Source organism: Ambystoma mexicanum, chromosome 2p (assembly GCF_040938575.1).
Source record: "Ambystoma mexicanum isolate Mex_15411 chromosome 2p, UKY_AmexF1_1, whole genome shotgun sequence".
Taxonomy (NCBI): domain Eukaryota; kingdom Metazoa; phylum Chordata; class Amphibia; order Caudata; family Ambystomatidae; genus Ambystoma; species Ambystoma mexicanum.
The window spans coordinates 530,273,403-530,294,926 of NC_090923.1; the positions used below are offsets into that span (position 1 = coordinate 530,273,403).

General features: G+C 44.1%; 1 protein-coding gene across 3 annotated transcripts in view; it reads left to right on the top strand.

The window, feature by feature from the left end:
- CFAP92 (cilia and flagella associated protein 92 (putative)) overlaps nucleotides 1-21,524 on the top strand; it is a 1,690,090-nt gene that overhangs the window by 940,909 nt on the left and 727,657 nt on the right. For all 3 annotated transcript variants that reach the window (XM_069643961.1, XM_069643959.1, XM_069643958.1), the window contains exon 11: nucleotides 6,961-7,155. In XM_069643961.1, the coding sequence (XP_069500062.1) occupies nucleotides 6,961-7,155 (195 nt within the window). The remainder of the gene's footprint in view (nucleotides 1-6,960; nucleotides 7,156-21,524) is intronic.

The following is a 21,524-nucleotide window of genomic DNA, read 5'->3' on the forward strand; positions in this document are numbered from 1 at the left end:
CCGTCGCCTTCGTCGCCGGCTGAGAGGACTTTGCACTCGCTGGATGTGGCTAGAGCGCTGAAGTTCTACGTGGACTGCACAAAGTGTTTTCGGAAGACGTCACAACTCTTTGTGAACTTTGGACCTGTCAATCAGGGGAAGGCTCTCTCGAAGGCTTCCATTTCCAGATGGCTCTTCGGCTGTATCATGTACTGTCATCGGTTGGCAAACCGACCGCTGCCTGGCCGTCCGAGAGCCCATTCCACCAGAGCGATCGCAGCTACCACGGCGTTCCTTTCTGGTGTGCCCCTGCTGGACATATGTAGGGCTGCTACGTGGAGGTCGACGCACACCTTCACGAAATTCTACTGCGTCGATCGGGATTCCAGGGAGGAGTCCAGGGTTGGCCAAGCAGTGCTGCGCAACCTGTTCGCCTGAGGTGAGCCTGGTGAGGAGGTAAGATGCTTAATGTTGAGTTTGATATAATGCTTAATGTTGAGCCTTTGCCACCTCCGGTGGTTGTGCATGTGTGTACTGCTATGTATTCTTTAATCATGAGCATGTGAATCCATGCCAGACCCCATGCTGGAGAAGGAACAAGTTACTTACCTGTAACTGTTGTTCTCCAGCATGGGTCTGGCATGGATTCACATGCGAACCCTCCCGCCTACCCCTCTGCGGCTCTTCACTTGGTCATACTGCCACTTCACGTGCTTCCAAATCTGAAGATGGCTGCCAGAGGCGGTGCTTAGGTAGAGGGCAGTCATTGGCTGTGGTCAGTATGACGCAGAGACCAGTGATTGGTTAATACTACGAAAGACAGATCAGAAACGAAACTGATACTGGTTTTTTTTCTTTACCGAGGATTCCCAGCCTGACGACGGGGAATATTCATGAGCATGTGAATCCATGCCAGACCCATGCTGGAGAACAACAGTTACAGGTAAGTAACTTTTTCCATCCAACCATCTTTCTTGCCCGTAATTTGACACCTATATCCAAAAGAATTGGCGCTGACACCAAATTCTGGTCAGCTCTCCCCCCTGTAATTTTTGGGCAGAGCGGCAATGTTCAAAATGACAACGCTGCCGAGGTATTTGTATGTCCTCTCCAATACCCCCAACAAGATACTGGATGGTGAGTTCCGGACCATGAAAAGAGCTTTGAGGAAGCTGCTGTGGTGGAATTCCCAGCCTAGGATTGCCCCACGGCTCCTGTACAACTCTGTATGGGAAGGCAGGATCGGTCTCCTAAATCTCCAGAAATATTCTTGGGCCGCCCAGCTTGTGGTCGCAAACAAGTGGATGCAGGGGGACCTGTCCCGCCCACATATTTGATTGGCACGGTCCAGTATGGTACTTGCAGATCCTCTGCAGGGGCAAAGTTGGACGGTCTGCCCTCAATTTCGAAACATGTGGTAAGTGCTGGGGAGAGAAATGGGTTGGGGTAGGGTAGTGAATAATAGGGATCTGCCAGAACAGAGAAAATTGACCTTAGCTACTCATTGGTATGAGAAAAACATACAGGTGTTGTGGGATGTGCTTATGGAGGGGCGCCTGCAGTCTTTTCACAAGTTGCAGAGCTCACACAGTTGGATGCTTATCGATATACTCTATTCAGACATGCCATTTTGTCGCAGTTCCACGGGAAGTACGACTTCCCAGAGTAGTCTCCCGTGGAAGCCAACATGTACATGGGCCTGGTGGTGAAAGAGGCGATCTCCACCCTGTACCTGAACCTCTGCAGCTTCATCACGCATTCCTTAACCAGACTCATGCAAAAATGGTAGGGTGATATAGGTCCTAACGCAGTGGAGGACTGGCAGGAGGCTATAATGATCCCCAGGGAGATTGCGATCCTAAACCCATTCTGCTCACAGTTTTATAAAGAACATACTAGATCTGAAAATTTTTTTGTTGGGGGCAGGTTACGGATTCCAGTTGTCTGTGTATCATGTTGGTCAGGGAATGGTTTACCACACCATCTGGGCATGCCCGAGGATTCAGAGATTCTGCAGTAGGATCAGCAATAAAATGTCCTTGATTGTATCCAAACCGGTACCAGGGGAACCAGCTTTGATGTTGCTGGGAATATGGGGGGAAACAACGTATTCTCGCTACGAGAAACTGTTTATTGCTAATGCACTGATAGTGGCAAAGAGGAATATACAGTGGGGGTGAGGGAGGCACCCAAAATCTCTGAATTGGTGTTGGACATGACATGATATGGCATTTATAAAATGCCTGTACACAAGTGTTTCTAGGCGCGCGGACAACCTCATAACTATGGAAGATCAAGTATATAGTTCTGGGGTTTAGAAAGATATGGGATAGATATGGGAATTCAGACTGATGCCAACACATGCGTAGGTGCTTGTCCTGACCCACTTGCAGCGGGGTCGCACATTATGTTGTGTTACTGTGTGTGTCTGTGCTAAAGCCCAAATGTTTTTGTCTTTTCCTTTCTTGATGTATTTCTGCCTGCTGGTTATGTTTATGTGCTCTCAAAGCTGTGCTGTGATCATTGTGTTCTGAGTTTGTTTTGTTGTTGTTTAAAAAACCAATAAAAACAAATATTAAAAAAAAGTGATTGACGATGGCCATTCTTGCCTCCTTGTTCTCCTCGACCTCTCAGCTGCATTCGACACAGTAGACTACTGGACATTCACTGACGGGCTACCTCGCCACATAGACATCAGCTAGATCATCCTCAGCTGGTTCAAATCCTGCCTTAATAGCTGCCACCAATTAGTCCAAATGAATTTCTCCATTTTACCAACTGTACTCCTCACCGGTGGAGTCCTGCATTGATCAATCCTCTACCTTGTTATCTTCAATCTTTACATGGAACTGCTCAGAACCCTCTACATCAACCAATATGCAGCTGGAACATAGATCAACCTCAGGATTTCGTTCATCTAAGACATCCACAGGCTCAAGGCCTACCTTATATTGATCCGCTCTTGTCCACTGCTTTCTGGAAGCTCAATTCGTGAAAGACCAGAATACCTACTGCTGAGCAGCAACACCGAACACCCCTACAGCCAGACCTGACCCTCCTCTAGGCTTCTAACCCCAGCTAACCACCAGCGCCAAGTGCCTGGGGTTCGACATCGACAGACAACTATCCTTCAAATGGCACATAGCAAGGAACACAGAAATGGCTTGGTACCAATTTTCCCTTCTGCGAAATATCAAGCTATTGATCCCATAAAATGCCTTCAGGTTTGCTATCAAAGCAAAGCTCTGTTCGTAGGCTTTCTGGTGACTACCCTTGCACCCCTGAGACTTGTCATACAGTTGCAACACAACTCGTCAAAGGACTCTGCAAATTTAACCACATCACCCCAATCCTCATTGAACTGCACTGGTTCCCGCTGCAAGCATGTATCATCTTCAGATCCTGCTGCATCTACAAGGCTGCCGCCCTGAAGTCCAGAAGCTCCCTCGCTGAGAGACTATGCATCTCCAGAGGCCTACAATACACCAGAAGTAAGGACATGTGCAGAGTTACACCAATTCAGGAAGAAAAGAACCAGAAGACATACCTTCTTTGTCTACACCCCCAGACTTTGGAAGCTCCTCTGTTTAAACCAGCCCTGCCCCTTCCGCTTCTATCATTCAGGAAGGAGCTTAAGGCCCTCCTCTTCGAGAAAGGGCTCATTCCTTGCACCTAGTCCCACACACCCTCCACCACCATTGAAACCTTTCACTGGTTGATCTGCTCCTCCCTGTTTCCTCCCGTGATTGCTTGTAGATCTCCTGTTGCCTGATTGCCTGCCCCACCCCCATTGTTATTTCCCTGCTCACTTGTATTTCTGCTCCCTTTATTTATGTATTGCCCATTTATGATGCGCCTATACAGCAAATTGTGTTTCAAGGTGCCACAAGACGAAAAAGTTTGTGTGTGGAGGGGGGGCAGGGATGAAGAATAGCAAAAAACAGCCCTACTAGGTCTTGTCATTCGGATCATGCAAGTGCAGTAAAAAGAAGTGCACGGTAGCGGGGGGATGGCAGGTCAGGGGAAGTGGGCGTGCAGGTCCCTTCCCTGTTTCCTTCGCTCTATTACTTGTAAAGTGCTCCTTGCTTCCGGAAGTTATTTCCCTGCACAATAAATATCCTAATAATAATAATGATAACATACTTTACAATAGTGTGGGCGTTCATCAAGAGAGCAAGTTAGATCTTCTCGACACACTTGTCCTTGAAGTACTATCCTACTGCGAATTGGAACTTTCTGTTGTGGTGGGCAGAATTGTAGGTTCTAGCCCCCAGCAGCATGCCCCCCTAACATACCTGCAGAGGTTATGGGGCACTGTTCAAGGTCTGATATTTCAGTAGGATCTGTGGGAGTGTATGATGGCACTGCGAGGAAGGCTATGGGTAAAGACAGAGCAAGAAGCAACTGGAAAATTGGTCAAAATTAAACCACATAGAAGTCCTAAGCTTTTTGTTTGGGGAATGGCAACCAGGCGCTGACTGGGTCAGTGCACAGCGACCACAGTGATGGAGGGAGAAAAGGATGTGAAAAGAAATGGCAGCCTGGGAGAAGTGCCAGCAGCACATGGTGAAACGCAGGCTTATACCAGATAATCCAACCTGCCAATGGGAATGTGCTACGCCTCTCCCCAGGGTGCTAGCGATCTATGGATGATCTGATCTTGCAGGCACTAGGAAAATATCACAGAGAAAGTAATATGATTAAATTGACATTTCAGTGGAAAATATGTTTTGGTCCTGGAAAAGGGTGCAAGATTGACTCGCCCACACTTTAATTTTACTGACTATTCCCAAGCCCTGCCAGCCTTTCACAGCAATCAACAATTTATGAAATGTCTTATTTATTATTCATTTGAAGTTTTTCGTTTGATCACTTCCGAATGATGTAAAGCTCTGACTCCCTCCCCATCTCTTGTGGCTTTTCAATGTCACGAACCTGATATGCCTCTCCACATAATATGGCCCCTCTATGCGGTAATTATTTAATCCCACTGAAAATGATAAAAGACTAAGCCAGATACATAACATTTGACTTCTTTATCCTCAGCCCCACGAACCCTTCACAGGTCCTGTATTCCCCTTTAATATCATGTTAATAAGGATGAAAGGCTGTGCCGGAAACAAAACGTGACTGACATAGTCACAACTCCCCAACCTAAAATAAATACATTAATTGCAATCATATTCATTTAAAAGTGCACCATAGAGGGAAAACACACGGTGCACTGTCATTCCTCTTTTGTTTTTGGAAATTGTTAACATGGAATAAGCCTTGTATATTTAAGATGGGGTTAGGTGTACTTACTTCAGTTTGTAACATTAGCAATGCAAACTCTTTATGGGTGAAAGTGGTGGAACATCCACATCAAAACTTTTTCTCTAGAATCAGGAATCAAAGGTTTGGTCGCAACATATATTCTATGTCTTATTATGTACTGAAGCATTATGTGGCACAGTCCCATTATGCAACATTTGTGTTTAATGTAACCTGAAATTTATGTAATGTAACTAAGAAACTGAACGTTCCTGTAATGCGCCCAGATACCCTTGGATTTGGAGCGCTCTACAAATAAACAAACAATATTGGTTGATCATCAAATACTGTGCCACCACCTTAAGACGGCTGCCCACTACTCTGACGTAGCTACATCATGGATCAGCTCATTCTTTGCAAACAGAACCATGAGGGTCTTTTCAGCCGCAGCTGACCCAGCACGTGTCCCGTGTGGAGTCCCACAAGGCTCCTGTGTGTCTCCCTCTCTCTACAACGTGTTTACTAAACCGCTATTTGATATACTTGACCATCTGGGTGTCTCCTACACTAATTATGCGGATGACACCCAGATATTCGTCCATATCATTGGCGACTATGTAACTGATGCAAGAGCTCTCAACGCAGTCTACACTGTCATACACGCCTGGATTCCGCATCATGGGCTCTACCTTAATGGTGAAAAAACACAGTTATTCACCCTAGGCTCCCACTCCAAACTCGACCCCAAATACAAATCCTTCTCTACCGACGGTAACGACATCAAAGTCTCTTACGTCACAAAAACACTCGGAATCTACCTTGACTCTACCCTATCTCTCAATAGACAAACCAATTCTGTAGTCTCAGCATCAGCCTACACCTGCAAACTGTTCAAAGCTTGCCGTCCCTTTCTGACAACGGGCAACTGCCTGATCCTTGCCAGAACCATCATCATGTCCAAAATCGATTATTGCAATGCCCTCTACCTAGGGACAAGTCAAAGGAACCTCGATAAACTCCAGGTCACACAGAACAACGCCATACGGGTGGCTCTTAACATTCCCAGGCGATCCCATATCGCCCACACCAGACGTAACATGCAATGGCTCCCCACTGCCCATCGCATATCCCTCAAAGCGCTAGTTCTTACTCACAAGGCCCAGAACAATGCAGCACCTGCATACCTATCTTCGCGCTTCACACAACATACCCCTGAAATCTGGCCAAGCTCACACCCTCACTATCCCTAGCTTCAAGCTGCACACTGCAAGAGGCTCGAGCTTCCCATTCCTTGCAGATAAGCTCTGGAACTCCCTACCCAACATACACAGAACGGTTCAACATCTCCACTCCTTCAAACACAAAACCAGACAGTGGCTACATGAAAGGGATGCCCAGGCCACCTCCTCACTTTAACCCTCCAGTTCCTACTCTTATCATTACGTCATATCTCGTAAATTTGTGTAAATGATATTTGCTGAAAATGTATAATATAACTTGTAAATTGCACACTGTATATATCTGCATCATGTAACTTGTAACTGTCCACAAACATGCACCCAGATGCCCCGGGGGAAAGGCGCGCAATACAAATAAACAAAATACAAATACCAGAAAGAACATTCCTGACACAAGCAACTGGTTCAATGTGAGGATGTTTTTATCTTGACAGATTGTGAATTATGTGACCTCTTAATGTGTGTTAACTACTTAAATGTTCTGTTTCAGGAGTTTCCAAAACCAGGATGGAATGTTGGAAATTATGTACAACTCTGCAATGTCTTTTCACAAACGGCTGTATGAAGATCTGGATAGTATCCTGTATCATATCCAGCTGCATGAAACACTTTCTTCCATTGTGCAACATCCTCTCCTCTATGTTAGAGATATGGTTCCATCACCATGTTTTCAAGCATTGTCCAGGTAAGGCTTCGAATGCATATTTAATTACTTTACTGCACTCTATACTTGAGGTATCATTAATCAGTTGCAAATTAAGTGTGTTTTATTCTTCCAAAGTAGTATGCTCACATAGCACATTTCTTTCTAAGAACAAAATATGATATATATAAATATATTTCTAAGGCTTGTGGATCTGCTTAGAATCACATGCTTTGCATAGGCCAACATCTACTGGTTGTTAGAGTTTTACATGATTTATTTTTGAAAAAGGGACATCGATGAGGCATTTCTGTAATACTATTCCTACTGTGAAGTATACTGTACTCATGATCCTTTACGCGTCAAGGTCCTCAGATCGTTTTTATTTTCCACCATCGGGTTAGTCGCATTTAGTGGAGTTTGTCAAAATACTACTACTGCTCGTCACCGAGCATAATATTGATACATATAGTTGTCAGTCTACTTAACGGGCATTGCCAAAACCTCTCCATGGAGCACAATGACCGCAGTATCTATTATCGTACACAGCGCACCACGGCTTTGGAGATCCGTGTTCAACGGCCTACTGCTCAAGGCTTCGGCCACCATTGTAGGTAGAGTGTGGGAAGACGCTTCCACTCTTGTAGTAACAGGAGAATGTCTCCATACATTGCCTCATTAATAATTTTAATCTCGCTGTCCACCAGCTTTTGTCATGGTGGAAAATACCCCATTTACGTTCTGTCCAAAGTGTAACAAAAAGATTTCCGTGGAAAGACACATTCAATGTGTGTAATTATTGTCTTCCTAGAGACCACCAGGTAGATAAATACCAGTTGTTGTGTAAGCTCTTCAAGCCAAATATTCTAAAAGATTGACGATCGAAATGCTGGGCAGCCTTTGCGATGCAAGCTGGGGCATCAATGGAATAACCCGCCGGTGCAGACGAATCTGAGTCAGAACCGGACAGCCCTGGCTTCGAATCAGTAGCCAAAGAGATTTCAGATCGGGAAATAAGGGCCAGTGCTGAGCTATGAACGGCCGGTGACATGCACTGCTATGGAGGCTTGCTCTGGCGACACAGCTACACACTGTAAACCCATACACTGGACTATTTTGGCACATTCCATAGGGACGCAGAGAAAAATCAAAGCACGTACCTCGCGATAAACACATTTTGCCCACAAGGACTTTTTTTGACACATTTGTCGAAGTTCCTAAATCCTCGGCAGAGCAGGTTTAGTCAGCAGCTAGCAGGTCGGTAAAACAAAGGACCTCTGCTCGGAGTGCCTCACACTCAATGCATGTACAAAAGAGTAAGTCCACAGAGATTGTCTCTGCATCGAAGCATAATAAAAATATAAATAAGGCCAAATCGCATGTGCCAAAGATGCCCATTTCATTGCATGTAAAAAAAACAAAAGTCCACACATTCATACCACAATATCAGATTCACTTAAAAAGAAAAAAACATGCACACAGACAAGAACAGGGAGGGTAGGTGCAGAAGAAGAGGTTGCTTTCCCCCTCAGGGTACATCCCCACGTATGTCACTGGAATGGGCAAAACAGAGATTGAAAGTCACTATGAACAAGGTCGCCTCCTTCATGGAGTTTCTAGGCAGACATTGACTAAAATGTAAACGGGTCTTAGAGGAGGAAGAGTTAACTCTGAAAAAAGTGGAGGCCAGTACTCAGTGTCCCTTATAAGGAATCAGCGGAAATAGACCTTCACACTGATAAAGTGGAAGACTTTGTGAAAGAGAATACAGACACTGGCTTGTGCCATGACCAGACATTGATGACCCCATTTCGTCATCACCAATAGATGACAATATCCTTCACAATGATCTGCACATTATATTCGAATTGACACTCAGGAGTTTGAGGAAGACACAGATTTTGTGGATGAATTCCTCAATGAAAAGAAGCAAGTTGGCCAATACATACTGTTACTTAAATCTGTAAAAAGATCGCTTCGCTAGACGCCTCTCTTTCTACACCAGTGTTAACGAAGGTGGTTAACCCACAAATTGAAAAAAGGCTAAAACTAGCCCCTACCAACCATCTGTTTATAGGGGAAATTTAAAACCAGACTCCCTGGTCAGTACTACAACACGTAGGGGGGTGGCGACTCCATTGGCAATGTCAGAAGCTCCTCCTCACAGAGAAAGTAAAACAATCTGTGCTCTGGGCAAGAAAGTGGCAACATCTGCTGCATACCAAATGCAGATAGCCCATAATACAGCCTTAATAGTTTCAATAGAGACCAATGGGACAACCTGGAAGAGCATACTAATAATGTCCACGAACCACTTAGAACTGAAATGCTCAAAACGTTAACTGAGGGCAAACAAACTGCTAAAAGTTTTTTTTTAAAAACACCCTGGACACTGCGGATACAGCTGGAAGGGTGATTGCTGACAGGACGTTAATTAAAAGGTGTGCTTAGTTCAGAAACTCAGGCTTTAGATTAGAAACTCAAATAACATTGCTAAATATGCCAGTACAGTACAATGTACTCTTTGGTAAAGCAGTTGATGAAGCACTAGAGACTGCAAAAAGGACTATGGAAGGATGAAAAACAGTAAAGCAGTTTACAAACCGTCCCTTTCAACAAAGAGGAATGCAGTCGAATCGCAGTGATTTTTGTGGCCAAAGCTATTCAAATTCTGCAGCGCAGACAACTTCTTGGATGTGGGCTCCTCTTCATGGTTCGTAGCCAAGGACAGTTGTCTACCACACAGTCCTCTTTCCCCAGAAAATTTAGAAGAAAATGAGGCAGAGGTAGAAGCCAAACCACAAAAGGTTTAGCTACACCTGCAAAATAATGACTCTCTGTTTCAGGTCCGATCCCATATCACCCCGGTAGGTGGTCGCATAACATCATTCGCCAATTTATGGGAGGGGATCACATCGGACAAGTGAATGTTGGGAGCAGTAAAACACGGATATTGTATCTTTTGCCAAGAATATGAGAGTACTGTTAGAACATCAATGGATTATGTAAGCCAAAGTAAACACATTTCTATAGAAGGGAGCCATTCAACTCATTCTACCATCAGAGGTAAACACAGGTATTTATTCTGTGTACTTCCTTGTTCCAAAGAAAAACAAAACAAACACAGAGTACTCAAACTAAGACCAGCAAACACTTCTGTCAAACCACAGAAGTCCAGAATGACAACATTGCAGGAAGTCATCCCGTTGCTTAAAGACTTTATGGCAACACTTGATATGAAGGATGCATACTTTCATATTTCAATGCTGCCAGCGCATCAAATATATCTAAGGTTCAAAGAGGTCAGGCACATTGCCCATTCAAAGTGTTTCCCTTTGGGACCACATCATCCCTTCGTGTATTCACTGAAGTACTAGCGGAGAAAGTATTCCAGTATATCCTTATATGGACGACTGGCTAATAACAGGAGAAACACCGGAAATAAGTCAGCAAAATACCCAGAAGGCAATACATCTTCTGCATCAGCTGGGCTTGTCCCATCAACAAAAGGAAGTCAAAACTAATCCACAGCTAGCAAAAACAATTCCTAGGAGCAGTAGTTCATTCAAAAGACTCCCTAGTCTTTCTCTCCAACGAGAGGGTCGCTCTCGAGAGGGTCATTGTTCGTTATTTGCATACTTTTTCCTCCGACCCCAGTCTTGAACAAAGTAATCCACAAGGTGCACCAGCAGCACTTAACAATGTTTCTAATTGCTCTAATGTGGGCACGTCGGATGTGGTATTCACAAATTCTCAAATTATCCATGTGCCCACCAATGTGCTAACATGCCCTTGCAACATGTTACAGAATCAGGGATTAATCCTACAATCTAAACCATAGGCAACCCATTTAGGAGCTTGTTTTCTGAGGTCCTAGAGTTTGGACACCTTAATCTCCCTAGCAGATGCATGGAAATATTAAAAGAAACCCATAGGCCTAGCACTGGACATTGCTACTTCAACAAATGGAAAAGATGTATAGTGTGGTGTAGAAGGTCAAATGACAACCCAACTGACTGCTCACCATTGCATACAGTGCACTAGAAATTACTTATCAGACTTGGGTCTGGTTTTTAATTAATTAAAACTTCCTTTACTAGCACTCTGCGTATACAACCTCCCAATGCAAAGTTTCTTGGTGAAGAGGTCCAGTTGTGAAAGTCTTCATGGATGGAGTAAAATGGCATTCCCCTCAATTGCAAACCAACCCCCAGGTTGGTATTAAAATATTGTTTTAAGCATACTCATGTGCCCACTGCTTGATCCAATGCATTATGCAAGGCGCAGGGATCTCAATTAAAAGGCCACTTTCTTTATAGGCATTACATCTATTTGAAAGGTAAGTGGGCTTCAGACGTTGTCTGTAATTAACCCCTTTGTCACAATACATAAGAACAAAGTTGTCCTAAGAACGCACCCACGCTTCTCACCAAAGTACATTTCTAAGTTCCTTGTCAACCAATCCATTGAACTGCCAGCTTTCTTTCAGAATCCACATAACTCTGGCGAGGGAGCACTCCACACACTAGATGTTTGAAGGACAGTCATGTCTTCAACAAAACCACTCTGAAGAACAGACCAGATCTTTGTGTCTCTAGCAGCCGGGAGAGAAAGGGAGTCCTGTCTCAAAGGCATTGCGGACGTGCCACTGGAGGCTATCTGCAGGGGAGGAACATGGAGTTCAGTGCACACTTTCACACAACCTTGTTGTGTTGACACACAAACCAAATATAACTCGCATGTGGGACAGGCAGTGTTGAAATATCTCTGTTCCTTCTATCAACCCATCGAATTTATCGGGTACTGCTAACTAGTCTCTGCAAAACATGTGATTCTAAGTAGATCCCCAAGCTGTCATGATCCCAGCAAAATAGCACAGTTCCCATTTAGAAATACCAGGGAAGTAAGCAACTTCATATCAGTCAATGGGTCAACAGTGGCTTCATGCCTGGCACACATGGCATTTGTCTCATTCATGGCATTGCACCCATAAGCTCACATAGCGCTTACATTGGTTTTTCCTACACTCAACATGGCTTCCGCCAAGTCCATTGTTAAATCCCAGCACATACTACACCTGTTGCAGAGGGAGCTACTTAAGCCCTGCCTCCGGTGGAGCGCTCGCTTTGCGTCTTCTCCGCTAACAGCTGGTAACGCTACCAGCGATCAAAGGAAAAACGAAGTTGAGATATTAGTTTTCACAGAAAATCAACAGAATTCCATTGTTTTAGTTGTAAAGACTTACCGAACCAAAGTATTTCCGAAGTGTTTCCTCAGTCAGCAGTTTATTTCGTAGTCTCTGCATCTTCTGTCAGAGGTTCTGCCGCAGCATCTTCCTCACAGCAGTCTTCGTTCGCAATCGCAGTGCCTTCCTGCTGAGGAAATGTTTTCCTCAGCAGTCTCTGCATCGTCCTAGGTATTTCATCTACAGCTTCCCGAAAACCTGCAAAACAAAAGGTATTTACGTTAATGAATGAACTTGTGAAATAAGAAAGAAGAAGTTTTACATATGTTGCTTACCTGAAGTCCCAACAAGTTTTTCTTCACTTAGTTGTTACCGCGCTCGTCTCTGAAGGTTGCTATTACTCTGTTAAGGCAAACTTACGTTTATTAAACGTCTTCTCAAAAAGAGAATAGCCGCAGCCATACCACAGCATATACCCTTCTCTGAAAACCAAGAACCTGCAAAATAAAAGGAACATTTTAGATAGAGAGATCTCGCCAACGTAGGGGACTACTCAGAATCTGACAAACTATATATATTTTTTTCACCAAAAACTCACCCAATATAACTCTAAAAGAGGCAAGGACATTATTCTGACAAGAATCTTTTGAACAATGCAGCCTCGCAAGTTAACAGTTTTCAAACCAACGCGCCCTAGTAGAATACAGGATGGAGTGCTCCACAAAACCTAAGCACAGGTGAGAAGGGAGAGATTTATCAAAAGCACACTGCACTAGAGATTTTTTCCCACAAATATAAATTACAGTAGTTATTATTGTTGTTTTCACAGAATAAGAGCCCAGATAACAGGTCCTCTAGCTGAGAAGGCATTACGCTCCCGCGGAGTCCCATCCCAGGTAAGCTTTACACAAACCTGGGAAGACAAACATTACATTCCTGTAATAGTCTTTTTGATGCGTGCATCTGCTTAGAGTTACATGCGTCCTTCCATCCTCTCCTTGTTGGAGGTAGAAGGTACGATACACAACGTGTTTTTTTTTTTTTTATGCAAGGGTTTTCAACACAATTCTTCACATTAATTTTTCTTTATGCACTTCATGCAACCTCGATCAGAAACATAACAATCTGCGGGCCTCGACCCGTGAAGGATACTGGGTACAGTACACGTCACAGTAGGGATAGTATTACAGAAACTTCCCGTCGACATCTCTTTTCAAAATCTAAAATAAGTCCTGTAATACTCAGCACCAGCCACTATGTGCTGGGCTATGCAAAGCATGTGAATCGAAGCAAATGCGAGCATCAGAAAGACGATTACAGGTATGCAATGTTTGTCGTATAGTTATATAATAGTGCGGCAGTTGCTGCACTAAATTGAGTATCAACTTCCATAACAAACAAAAAATTAAATTGCTAATAACTTTTGACTTGTCTGAAGGATTTGCCTATTATTTTTCAAACAAAACTTTTGTCACAGGCCTCCACAGACTGACCATTTTGGGAACGGTTCATTAAAAATGAAAAAGAAATAAGAAATCATAAAAACACTGTTTTCGTCCTACTCACATTCATTTCCCCATAGAGCAAATGTCCACATTTGTGTGCACAACACAACAAAAGCCGCTGGTCAGAATTGGATCAGGTACGAAAAAAGAACTTGGGCACGAAGCGTTCACTCTATTTCAAGGAGGTGTCTGGGGTTATTCCATCCAGTAGTTGTTAAACTGTTTGACGGAGAAGGGGGTTACCTCGTCTTCCAAAATGATAACTATAGATGTGTACCACAATGCATCAGCAAAGCTTTTCCGAAATGAAAAAGCCACCATCGATCGATTGCCACAGTACATACCAGGGTAATGCGAAGACAGAGTGGAAAAAAAGCCATTTGTAGGTGGAAAATGGAGGAATTGGCATAGGCTAGAGGTGGGAAGGGGGAAGATGACGCCATGCAAAGTTGGGGAGTTGGAGGTGGGCTAGGGAGCCAGTTGCAGTTCAATTGTTTTCACATTATTAGGGTAATACTTTGTTAATCCTGATTCCCATGGCAAGTACCACAGTAATGGTTGCAGCTATTTTACAGGTACCACATACATCTGAGGCAATTTGCTACTAGTTTATCATGGTAATTACCACAGTAATTACCACAGTAATTATCTGGGTAATGGAAGCCAGGGAAAAAATAATTGGGGGGACATCTATTTTGATCACATCTACTAGGCATGAGGAAATGCGTCTTTGTGCCAGTGGGCTCCAAAGAAACCTATTGGTGCAGCGTGTACAGTGGCGATGGCCAAAGGCTGTGGCTACTGTGCCCCAAGGAAACCTATAGGTGGATCATGGACAACTATAGGTAGCCTATAGGTGGTCGAAGGCCATGGCTAGTGGGCCCTAAAGAAATCCTATTGGTGCAACATGCACAGTGGCCACGGCTAGTGGTTTGAATAAACTATAGTATAACCATTTCGAATTCCATGAAAAAACCTTAGTTAAGGTGCAGTTACAGTGTCACAGGTTGGCCTCCAATCTTGGAGGTAGGATGAGGAGATAATTAGAACCTAGTAGAGTGCCAGAGCCTGTCAGAGATCAGTCACAGAGAAAGAGAGCAGGTCGAAAGCCAGTTAAATGCTATACCTCAGATCCTGGAAGAGGCCAGGCTGCAAAGGAGTAGAGGGAGCCAACAACATTGCTGTGTACTTGATAGGTACCACTTTCCCACTCCTCCATCACCACAAATACAATTTTGGTAAAGAGCTTTGGTGGGCTTCAGAGCAGCCATAGGCAGGGATAACAATATCTGTCGAGTTTCAGTGATTTTTGTTTTGTGTGTCTAAGTGTAAGGCTTTTTCTAGTAGCCTTAACCATTTTCTTGGTGAAATGTAATTGAATTGTATTGCTACATCCACAAACACATACTCCACCAGATTACAATGCTCACATTGCATGGAAACTGCATTTCAAATAGGTGTAACTGATGGGGAAAAGCCTTTCTGGAAATGCCACATTATCAACTTGTATTCAAAACAATGTATTTAAAACACTAGAGGAAATGCTTCCAAAACAGAATAGGATGAATGGTATATCTCTCCTATTAGTGATTTCTGCAAATGCCTGCCATAGATTTGTTGTACTAGCCCAAGCATGAATATGAATCCATGGAACACAAAGCATTTTTATTTTGGCATTTATATACATTACCTCCCACCATGTCTTTCTGCGAGTTGTTTCCCTAAATTATCTTGAATCAACCCTTGTACTGGTTAAAAGGTAATTTTATACAATTGAAGAAACCTCATATACCATATAATCAACTATACGTCGTCCCTTGTTGCAGGGACTCCTATGAAAACACTGAAGTCCTCAGTTGGAGTAGGGAAGTGCTGCGAGAGAACAGGTACACGGACAGCACAGTGAGGCTGGTGGTTGAACGCTGCAGATAAGTGCAAGCCCTGAGTCATTCACTGACTAGTGGGCCTGTGAACAACCTGAGCAAGGACTGAAGGATCCAAATTATAAGGAGATGGCTAAGAACAATGATGGACGAAAGAGCCCCATTGAAAAGTCCCATAGGGAAGCATGGATGCAAACTCTGGCAGAAATAGACAAGAGAAGGCCAGGGGTTAGAAAACCTGTGAACAGCCCACACAAGGGTTGAGGTGTCCCGAGGGACATGAGGAATGATACTGATAATGAAGGCCAAAAGAGTCATATTAAAAATCCCATAATGAGGAAGGGACGCAACCCCTGTCAGAGATTCTGCAATTGTATTCGCTCTCCACTCTTGCTTCTCCACTCTTTTTGACTGCTTACTCTCTGTTCTCTCCTCATTTCCCTTCTGCCTTTTCCTATCTCCTCCCCTTACTTTCTTCTATGCACTTACTCTATCAGAATTGTCCCTGGACCTAATATGATAACAACCTCGTCTGTTTCCTCCACCCTCCCTTTACTGTTTTTTTTCCTCCCCACCACCCCTCCAGCACTATCTGAAATGTCGTCAGGCCTAGTATGATAGTCGCTTATTTTGTTCCTCCCCTCCCTTTCTGCACTCCTCTCCCTCACTTTTTGTTTTTCTCCGGCTCTACCAAAAATTTCTTCAGGCCTAGTACGGTAGTCGCCTGTCTGTTTCCATTTCCTTCCCACTCTCCCCCACCCTTCCTTATCTATGTTTTAGCTCTTGCACTATCTGAAATGTCGTCAGGCCGAGTATGATAGTTAATTTCACATCCTTACTGTTCATGGCCTGTGAGAATGTGGTTGTATTTTCCCTTGTTCCCACCCTTGCCTTGAAGCGCTTTGAAACACATTTTGTATAGGCGCTATATAAATAAACAATCATATCATATCATAGACCAGACAACCCAGTGGTTAGAGAGCCTATGAGTAGCCTGGACAAAGGCTGAGGTGTCGCAAGGGACATGAGGACTGATACCAGTACTGAAACCCAAGAAAACCATAAAAGTTAATTGAAGAGTGTTACGCTGACGTTACCTCGGTGTGTGATGGCTCCAGTGAGCGAGTTAGGCCTTAAGATACAGTTTTGTAGGGAGGGGACTTGGTGAGTACCCCACTGGATCCCAGCATGGAAACCTTTGTTGAACTGAGTGATCCTTTTTGAACATTTGAGAGTATTTCATGAACTGAGTGTCTTTGTAAGCAGAGGAACTGAGACATACTTGGATTTAAAACTTTCAGATTTCTTCTTTTGAAAGCCAGTATGGTGACCCAGGCCTGGGAGGAACCCTTGATTTTGAAAGCTGTCTGCAGGAGAGTGGGTCAGGTATGATGTATGATATGCTATATGATAGGTTGTTTATAACGCGCTTAATAACCAGAGGTTTCTAGGCGTGGACCCGGGGATCGAACCTGTGTTGCTCCGTGTCGTCTTGCTTACAAGGCGAGCACGTTGCCCCTGAGCTATCCTCCCGAGACTCGTAGGAGGTGTAGAAAACCCCAAATGTGGAAAACACTTATCATTTTTGTGACCTTTTTTCTCTAGTGGTAGGGTCAGTTTGTTTGACAGGTTAGGGCGAAGGACTGATTTTAAGTTATTTGACAAGCACCTTATTTTTTTGTTGTTATAAAGGGACACCCCTTTTAGCAATACGGCTAGTGAGGCATTTTTTTTTATTTATTTGAATAAAGGATTATAGTTAAATCATGTCCTCTCGTCAGAATCTTACTTCTGGTTCGCCAAAGTACCTACAGTCCACTTCAACAATCAGCCATGCATAAACATTCCAACCACACAGGGAGAGATGATTGAATCAAGAGAAGGTCCAACCTAAGAAGAATCAAAGAAACATAATGGAACCAACTGACACAACACATCGTTTGGCATCAAAAACTGGCGAGTGAACAGGATTCTTTAATACGGCCTTGACTTGGAGTTCTAGACTTAGGTCATTGTCCATTAATATTATGAGATGTTCTTCTTTGTCTTTGCATAATCAAACTGAAATTACCCTTCCTCACCGTCCCACACAGAACACTTGCCATCATCTCCTTCATATCAAGAATAGGATACTCCAATATCATTTACCTTAAAAGACTGAACTACCTCAACAAAAACTACAACGGATACAGAATGCAGCAGCAAGACTACTCCACATACCCACCAGGAGAGAACACATCACGCTAGCAGTGTGATCCCTCACACTGGCTAGCAGTCAAGAAAAGGATTTACTTCAAAACATAACCCACAGAGAAATCCATGGCCAAGGTGCGGAAATCTCCATCTACAGACTGAAACGAGCCAGCAATGATATGCGTCTTCGACTAAAGCAATATTCAAAATTGAAATATGGTGGATCAGCTTTTTTCATGCATCCCAAGAAGTCGGGAACTCACTCCCCGAGGACGTATGCACAACTATAGAACATCGGACCTTCAGGAAACTACCAAAGAACATGGCTCTTTAATTTGCCACCATAAAAGCAAAGCACTGTCTAAGACACAACCTCAAGATAATGAGAGACACTATAAACTAAGAGGCAACCATAACTAACTTGGACTGTCCAACTAAAAGAAAACATGATATCGCTAATCAGCACATATGGAATTTCAGCCTGAACCAAACAATATACCCAACAAAGGCATACATACCTCCCCATTCTCACCATTAACCCTATTAAAACGCTCTATCTTCCTACAAACACAAGGCACAACAACCAAATCCAACACACACACGTGTCTACCACAACATCACCTTGAAATCACAGAGCAAACTGCACACCCCTTCAAGTTATCACTCAATCATAACCCACTCAATCTCCAACACTATGCCACAGCCACACAAAACAATTCAATACAGACTCACACACCAAAACAACACCAAACCCAAACCACCTAGAAGCAAACCCAACACGGTGAATTTTTATTCTGAACTGAAACTACAAACGGAACAACAAAAGCACTCTGAGCTCTGCTCCCACTAACACTTCCATACTTCTTTCCTTTCCGATCCGCCTGAGCGCCTGGAGACCATGAAAATGGCAGCTGGGCACAATTTAAATCTCATTAACATGACAAATGTTCCATTTAAAATGTAAGTGACTCTATACAACAATGGCACCTTGGTACTATACATCAAATTCTAACTGTAGGAAGAAACCAAATTATGATCAAACTTTCGAGGGGATTGGGTCCTCCGACGTATTCCATATCATTACCTGTCATAGATATGGAATACGTCGTCGGACCATCCCATCGAAAGAACGTTAACAGGTAAGAAAGTAACTTGTTCTTCTCAGTCACCCATCCTAAACGCTATACATAGGGTTACCATCACTGTGGAGATTGCATGTCTGGGTTAGGGTGAAAATAGCACCAAGAAGGCCTAGGGGTATGCCCACTAAAAATCAAGAAGGGACACCGGGTTAAGTTTCAGAATAGAGGCATAAATAAATGTAGTGCAATGGTCTATTTTACAAGGACCTGTTATCCTAGTACAACGAACAATGATCTACTCTAAACAACAGGTTATCATGGTTGTCACACCATTGAAGCCTCAGGCAGATCACACAGTCTGAGTATGCGAAGGGGCTCAGCACACTTAATCCATGGCCTCCAGAGTCTCCCTCCTGGGATCTGTAATTCAAGTGACAACTGTGAAGAACCAGGAATGAGACGCGGACACAGGGGGTTTATGATTTTGGCCATAAACCTTTATTGATAAAAAAGAAAAGGGGATCGGGGAGTGCCTCTCTGTCCCTACTCTAAGAGGTGCTTCCCTACCTCAAACAAGTTCTATTCTGGCCCTCGCATTCTAACAAAATTAACTCTAAGGTGAAAAGGGGTAATGTCTTTGGCCTTGAAAGTGCACAAATGTTCAAGTTCAAAAGGAAAGGCATAACTCCAACATAAGTTCCCAATACATAAAGTTCACAGTTCCAGGGGATTATTCCCTTCCCCTATGATTCCTCTTCACTGTGCTTTACACTTTTATAGGTATCAGTTTCCTTGAGTTTCTTTAAGTCAGCAAAACAACTGGTAAACAAAACAACTCGGTTGTTTAATCTTGGTAGGATACCTGGTGTACGCTGCAGCCAGGTTTCTTCTCCTCTCTAAAATGCATTCCATTCAGTCTTTGACTATTCCCGATGTATCCTTAACAGGAATTCCTCATGTGATGTACTTTATTCAGTGTTCAACTTGACCTCGCTTGGTATACTTTCCTGCCAGGGCTTTCTCATATGAACACACTTTACACACACTTGCAGACTTGTGTTTTTTCGCAAAGGTTCACAAGGTGAAGGGATTTCTTTCTCTCCCCTTAACCTCTCTTGGGCTTTGCTCCCCTTGTGTACGAGTCCCATACTCATAACTGTTATGGTTTTGCCAAGGTTCACGAGGTGAGGAGCTTTCTCCTCCCCCCTTGACCTCTCTCGGGCTTTGCCTCCCTTGGGTGCGCGTCCTAGACTTGTTACTAATATGGTTCTCCAAAAGTTCAGGAGGTGAGGGTTTTTCTTCTCCTTCCTTAACCTCACTCGGACTTTGCCTTCCAAAATGATTATCCTTAAGAAATATTGAGTCTCTCATTCTCTCTCATATGTTTCATTTACTTCTATTGACCTTCGGTAGGCTTGCCGAAGTGCCCTGGTGTCTCTGCTTCCCTTGGGTGGACTCACCGGCTCTCTATGGCGTGCGTTGTCTATCGCGCGACAAGCCTTCAGCGGCTCTTCGGCATTCCATGCCGTTTATCTGGGTTTTCCTCCGCTGCTTCGTGGATTATGTGCCCCTCACGGTTTCCGCTCGCCTGCTTTGGGTGTCGTCAGGCTCTAACTGCGTGGAGGCTTCCTTTCGGTACCAGCGTATGCCAGGAAACCTTACTTCCTCTCGTGGCGTCCCGCCGCCACGTACCATCTCTTGTCATCTGCTCTCCTCGGCCTCCTCCGTGAGTTGGTTGGCTCCATGGCCTCGCACCAGACCTGTAATCCCTCAGTCAGCACCGGGAGGACTAGCGTTCAGCTGTCAGCATCTCTTCACTTCCCGCTGTCTTTCTCCCTCCATGAGCAGGAGAACTCTCCCAGTGAGGGAGCTTCCAGCTTCCTTGTGGCACATTGCTGGTGCCTGGGGGTTCACCCCATTTCCGGGGGCCACAGCAGTTCCTAGGGTTCCCCCAGCAGTCCGCAGTTGTCCACAAAGTATTGGGGTGCAAGGGTTCCCCCTTCTCTCCTCTGGAACAGCAGTCAAATGCCCCTTATGCAACAAATGAATCCTGCAACCAGGTCATCCCCAGTGGGCCTCTCTCATACTTACTGAGTCCTTCCTTGCTTTTATACTGGTTCTAGCCAATAGTTTTTGGGGAAAGACTAGATTGCCGTATGTTGTTCTTACATGTAATAATCATTCCTCCATTCTTTCCCTCGTCACAGTACCGATCTTATATCTCTTGAGTTACTGGGGATTTTTCTCGTCACAATACTGGGAAAGAGATCTTCATGCAGGATATACTCCTATTCTTCCTCGTCCCAGTACCTTTTTAGGGGAAAGGTAAGATAATTACTTCTCATGAGACCATTAGGGAAGGGATTGTTATTAGGCTTGTAGGAAGGGGATCTACGGTACCTTAATTGGCGTGGATACTGCATTTCACCCGATGATGTGTCGCTCCCTTGAGGGTTGCCTCCCCCATGTGATCCTCCCTCATATAGCCACCCCCAGGGTTAGGCTCAGGTAGCGGCTGCCATTCCATGGCCACATGGGGAGATGTCACAGTTATGAAAGGAGC